Here is a 6,307-nt window from a genome sequence, read left to right as displayed (position 1 = left end):
CAGGAATTGAACTCAGGACCTTTGGAAGAGCAGGCAATGCTCTTAACCACTGAGCCATCTCTCCAGCTCCCCTAAAAAAACTTTTGAATGTATAAATTGCACAGCTTTTGTTTTACTTTATGTCTAATAATGATAAACAGAGTTCTGAGAAATTACCTATATTTCGATGATAGCAAATTTAATGTTCCACTTAGAAATTCATTACTTTAGTTAACATATGAGTGAAATTCTAATCTTCATACTATTTGAACATTATCCTAACTTTATAGGAATTATGTTTGTCTTTCAAATTTCAAGATTTCAAATAACAGTCTTGTGGTTAGGGTATGGTGGAATATCTGGATTCACTTAATTGCTATTATTGGATCTTCATGCCTTTCCACACATGAATCTATAAAAAGGCCAATAAGCAGTGTTAAATAAATATAAGTTCTCTAAAACATGGATTGTAAATACATAGGAAGAAGTCAGTCACCTTAAAGCAAGACAGATTGCACTACAGGATGAATTACGCAGACTGCAGTCTGCTGCCCAGTCTGTACACTCAGGATCTGGCGGGGTACCAGCAGCCGCTGCATCACCTTCATTCAGTTACGGCGTCAGTCCTCATGTGCCAGCTTTCCGTGAAGATGACATGGACTTTGGTGATATGATTTCATCACAACAAGAAATCAATAGATTATCAAATGAAGTTTCACGACTTGAATCTGAACTGGGACACTGGAAACATATTGCTCAGGTTGGTAAAATTTGGGTGAATTTGTGAAAACTATGAGTTGATATAAAATGCTTAGGCAGAGCATCTGGAACCAGAAATTCTTGACTACAAAAGTATAAAAGGTATATTTGTTTTCTACGTAGCATTCGGCTGATAATAGCAAAGGCCGGAACTAACAATTTAGAGGCCTGGATCCCTTCTTCGTTTCTACCACCTAGAGCAGTAAGTCTCACTGCAGCATCTGGTGATGCTATCTGATCAAGAGCCATCAGCTTCCCCTAGGTTGCCTAGTTACCATGAAACCTCTGTGCATGCTGGGAGAAAAGAAGTGGTGCGCTGATTTAAACAATCTGTGCCCTATTCATAATTTTACTGAAAATAAACCTTGTAACCTTTTATCTACCACCTAACTTGTAGCATAGCACACTAACCTTCCTCTCTAGAATTTTCTGATGATTTAATTCCCTTTCTTAACTAACTTTCTCCAGTAAAGAGTACACCAGATATGAACTAGCCACTTCGTGGATCTGTGTGTGTGTGTGTGTGTGGTGTGAGTGTGTGAAAACTCTTACATGATTTGCTGTGGGGCAAAATAATTCCAGCCCTGGTATCTGTTAGGGCTGGGGAATTACTCATTTTAAGAGTATATATGACTGGGAATGGGGGACAGTGTAGAACGGTGTAGAAGAAAGAGCAAGAGAGAGCAAGGGAGAATTAGTAGAAATGAGAAAGAAGAGAAGAGAGAGAATAAAGAAACTTGTACAGAATTCCCATCTTGAGTAGATTTCTTCCCCCTCAGATCTTTACCCTCAGATCTCTAACCTCCCTGGAGCTATCCATGGTGTCTTTAATTGAACCCTGAGAGGGAATCTTAAAGGTGAAAACTTAAGGCTCCCTAAATCTTCTCACTTCCTGTGCCCCCCCCCAAATGTCTTATGTTGCCCAAGCTGGCATGAACTTGTCATTTTCCTTTCGTAGCCTCTTTGCCTAGTGAGGTTGTTGGTGTACACAACTGCACTTGCTCAGATAGACATTTTTTCTTAGTTTTTTTGAGACAGAGTTTCACTTTTTAGCTCTGGAATTCACTTTGTAGAATTTGTCTGGCCTCGAACTCACAGAAATCCGCTTGCCTCTGCCTCCCAAGTGCTGGGATTAAAGGCGTGCACCGACCCAGATAGATATCTTGACTGGAGCTTTGAAGTCTTACCATTATATATATTTTTCAATTCTATAGCAGGTTTGGTTCAGTAACATGTCATATAATAAATGTTAATAAAGATAAATGAGTGGATACTAGAGGTTTGGTTGGGTAGTGGAGAGAGGTAATGGATAGATGTTGATCAAATACAAAAATACCTATACATGACAGAAATTAGTTCTGAAGTTCTTTGTATATTAGGGTGACTATGGATAAAAGTAATAATATATATTTCAGAATAGCTAGAAGAGAGGATTTTGGATACTGTCATTACAATAAACATTTGAGATGATGATTCTAACCACTCTGTTTTGAATATTGTATGGTGTCGTGATATTTCATTTACATTTTAACACATAAAGCTTGCCTGAAGATCAGGATGCAAGCAGCCACACTAGTCAGCCATAGAGGCCAGGCAGTGGTAGTGCATGCCTTTAATCCCAGTAACCACACTAGTCAGCCATAGAGGCCAGGCAGTGGTGGCACACACTTTAATCCCAGTAACCACACTAGTCAGCCATAGAGGCCAGGCAGTGGTAGTGCACGCCTTTAATCCCAGCACTAAAGAGGAATATAGGGCGGATGAGACAGGAACTCACTCTCTTTCAGTCTGAAGATTTCATAGGGGTAAGAGCTCTTTAGTGGTTGGCTGCTTTGATTTTCTGATCTTTGAACCCCAATATCTGTCTCTGGGTTTTTATTATTTGTGCTACAGCATAGTATGTACATAAATTGAAACACCACAGTATATCTCATAAGTATGCAGAATTACTAGATATCAATTAAAAAATTTAAAGATTTAAATGTATAAAATTTAAAAATTTAATTTTGTGTGTGTGTGTGTGTGTGTGTGTGTGTATGTAGGTAGTTAGGGTGTGTGTGTGTCCATGTGCATAGACATGTGCATGTGAGTGCAGATACCTATGAAGGCCAGAGGCGTCATGTCTCCTGGAGCTCAAGTTTACAGGCAGTTCTGGGCTGTCTGACATGGATGCTGGGAGTTGGATGCAAATCCTGGAAGAACAGCATGTATTCTTAACCATTAAGCCATCTCTCTAGCTCTGACAGTATATAACATTGAAAGGAATCTGAAGTTTTTTTTTTGGTCAAACAAAAATTAGTCTGTGTTAAGATAGAGACCTTATGGGTAAAGTCATTTTGTCTTTAGTTTATTTGAGACAGAATCTTTTTTTTGTTAATAAAAACATTTATTATTTTCATTTTATACAGAACAACCTGAAGTCTGCATCATGACTTAACAGTTACCCAGGGGTTTACAGTGTGTCCATCTCAACAGTGTGGTGCTGGGGTTTGGGTTCCACACAAACGCAGGCAGGAGTCTAGGGTAGGGAGGGAGCACAACAGGAGTGTATCTCAACCCTTTCTCAAAGAAAAGGCAATATAGCTTCTGAGTCACTGGAAACCTGTGCAGATGGGGCTGCTAAGATAACCACCATACTGTGAGCTCGTAAGGGAAGAGCAAGAGTGACCTCGATAAATAAAGGGACATGTCCTCGTCGCAGGGGATGAGAAGGCGGCTCACTGTTTTGAATGTCCTCAGCCCTAGGTCCAACTGATATTCAAAGGGAACTATGTCTAATCGCAAGTCATTTTTCTGTTCAAAAAGAAAGGCTAGAACCCCTGGGACCAGCCCATGAAGAGGCTGGTCATTCCTGAGCCCTTGTTCTATGTGCCAGAGCATATTAACAGGAGAAACCAAGGTCAGAAGAGAGTGGCTTATGTTCCATGGAAGTAAAAGGCCTAGTTCACATAAGTACTGAAAAGCCAAATGACTGGGAAGACCACAGATCACAGACCTGCTAAGAGGACCCTAGCCGAGGCTAGGACAGGGAGACCCAGAGCCTCCTCAGCTGAGGCACAGCAGGTATAGGAAGTCTGGGAGGAAACAGAACACTTGCAGACCTTAATTTAATGGTATAGTATAAGAGAGAAATAGAATCAAATGCTGGGTACCAGTAAAATAAATATGCCATTTATGGCCACCTGATAGCATCAAAAGTTGCCAAATAACCAATATTCATTTCCGGCTAACCAATAGATCTTTCTAGGAAGTGTTTGCGTACACAGGAAAAGGCCTTAGGGTTTGACACAGCTGACACCCAACATGATTCCTATGGAAACAAACAGGGCCTGGCCTTGGCCTCAGTAGCTCAGAGGGCTGGTAGGGTAGAAGCAAAAGCTTCACAGAATGACTGCAGCTTTTCTGTAACTTGCTTTGACCTAAACAAGAGGAGCCAGACTCTCGCTCTAGAGATGGTGGGTAGCCAGATCTAACCTGACCACATGCATTAGTCCTGGTCATCCTACAGTTGGTAGACAACTCATACCAGGGAGGGAAGTGAGCTGGTGAGGGAAGAAGGGGTTGCTTTTCATCTTTTAAGTCTTAATTTATATTTTAACTTCAAATGTATTTTCAGTGCCTCGGATACAGGTTAATCTTAAGTCTTAAAGGCCCCTGAAACAAAACAAAATTATACTTTATTTTAAGCTTCCTCGTTTTCTTATAGTCAGTTTCCCGCAATCTCCCGTTTTACCCTGACTTAGAGTCCACAAACTTCATCAGACCGTCCGTGCTCATGGACTTGGGCCTCTCTAGAGGGAAGCCTAGGGCTCTGCTCCAGATGAGCTGTGCCAGCACACCCAGCGCTCTCGACACTCCGAACAGGACCGTGTAGTAATTCATCTCCTTCATGCCATAGTACTGGAGCAGCACCCCACTGTGAGCATCTACGTTGGGCCAAGGATTCTTGGCCTTCCCTTGTTGAGACAGAATCTTATGTCAATTAGGCTGGTCTTAAACGTCTGTGTAGTCAAGGATGAACTTGAACTTCTGATCCTCCTGGCTCTAAGGGCTGGCATTATAGGTTTTATATCAGGGACTCCTAAATCACTCTACTAACGGAACTACATCCACAGTCCTGTATAAAATCATATTTATTTATTTATTTATTTATTTATTTATTTATCTGTTTATTGTTTTTTTGTTGTTGTTGTTTTTCAAATACTATGTAGCTCTCGCTATTCTGGAATTCACTATGTAGACCAAGTTGGCATTGAACTTACAAAAATCCACCTGCCTCCCAAGTTTTGGGGTTAAAGGTATGCACTACTATGCCAGGCATAAAATCATTTTAATAAAACTTGTGCTGGCATTGATATTGGGTAACTTTTGATTATCTTAGGAAGCTAGTCAGTTATCCTCATACTCATATTTTGGCTAGCTAATAAAATATTCTTTTTCTATAGTAGCTTTATTTTGTTAAACTGTTATCTCAGCTAGTTGAAAAGTTCTTGACTATGATGTCTTTCATTTACTATGTACTAATAGACTAAAGGCTTTGTAAAGTATATGGCATTCTTTATCAGAATATGTCTGGGAAATGCTCTTGTTTTACAAAACAATAACCTTTTAATAAAGTTAGTTTGTGACATTTTGTTTTACAGAAAAAAATCAGTGTAATTGTTTTGTAATTCTTTCTTTCTAAACTAAGGTGCAGGGAACACAAAGCTCTGATCAGATCGAAATCTGCAAGCTGCAAAATATTATTAAGGTAAATCAAACTGCAATTGCCAATGTCTTCTATGCATTTAACATCTGTATATTAAAGATATAAGCCAAATTAGTAGAACTCTTATGATACTCAACTGTTTTGTTCTTTACAATAAAATATGCCCAAGAACATTTGGTTTTAAATGTTTTCTCAGTAATCCTAAATCTGTGTTTTTCTGTTCCTCCTATTCCTAGGTTGATGACATTTTAAGGGTTTGAGCTTAAAGAATATTGGCTAAAATGCTAATATTCATTGTAAATAATTATTTTACATCAATGATAGAATTTTCTTGGCTTTTGTCAGTTTTTCCTTTATGAGAAAAGTTTTGGTTACATATATTCATCATGGCAGTGAATTGTTTTTAATTGTAGTCAGGGACAGAACCTTTAGTCTTGGCTTAGTGTTACATTGCAAGTGTAGGTAGATCAGATCCCAGAACCAGAATTCTAGCTGCACCCACTATCAGCTGTGCTGCTTGGGCATGTTATATAACCTTCCCCATAGTCTGCTCACCAGTCAGAACACCCATCTTTCAGGGTTGTTCAGAGATGCCAGTGTAAAGATCAGTGCTGGCACATGGATCTGTAGGATTCCAAAGTTATTTTCTTGTCAGCATCCTTGGTGATATATAGCAAGAACCTTTTGACTTGGTAAAGCAAAAGGTTTACTAACTGGACCCAAAGTCATCTTTGTCAGGAGGGACAGGAGTAGGAGCAGCTCTGTGACCCTCTCAGAACATGCTAGGCAGACTTGAAGATGCAGCTCTCATGGTGGTTCTCCAGATCAGGACCTGGAGAAGTCTGTTAGCTTGGGTGGAGG

At 39.7% G+C, this 6,307-nt stretch overlaps 1 protein-coding gene across 2 annotated transcripts in view; it reads left to right on the top strand.

The window, feature by feature from the left end:
- Nucleotides 1-6,307, top strand: part of Trip11 (thyroid hormone receptor interactor 11) — a 76,744-nt gene that overhangs the window by 16,220 nt on the left and 54,217 nt on the right. For both annotated transcript variants that reach the window (XM_013346023.2, XM_026780743.1), the window contains 2 exons: nt 461-739; nt 5,429-5,488. In XM_013346023.2, the coding sequence (XP_013201477.1) occupies nt 461-739; nt 5,429-5,488 (339 nt within the window). The remainder of the gene's footprint in view (nt 1-460; nt 740-5,428; nt 5,489-6,307) is intronic.

The sequence above is a fragment of the Microtus ochrogaster genome, chromosome 1 (assembly GCF_000317375.1).
Source record: "Microtus ochrogaster isolate Prairie Vole_2 chromosome 1, MicOch1.0, whole genome shotgun sequence".
Classification (NCBI taxonomy): Eukaryota; Metazoa; Chordata; class Mammalia; order Rodentia; family Cricetidae; genus Microtus; species Microtus ochrogaster.
Note: the sequence above shows the minus strand (reverse complement) of the source record. Positions and strands in the feature narration are given on the sequence as shown.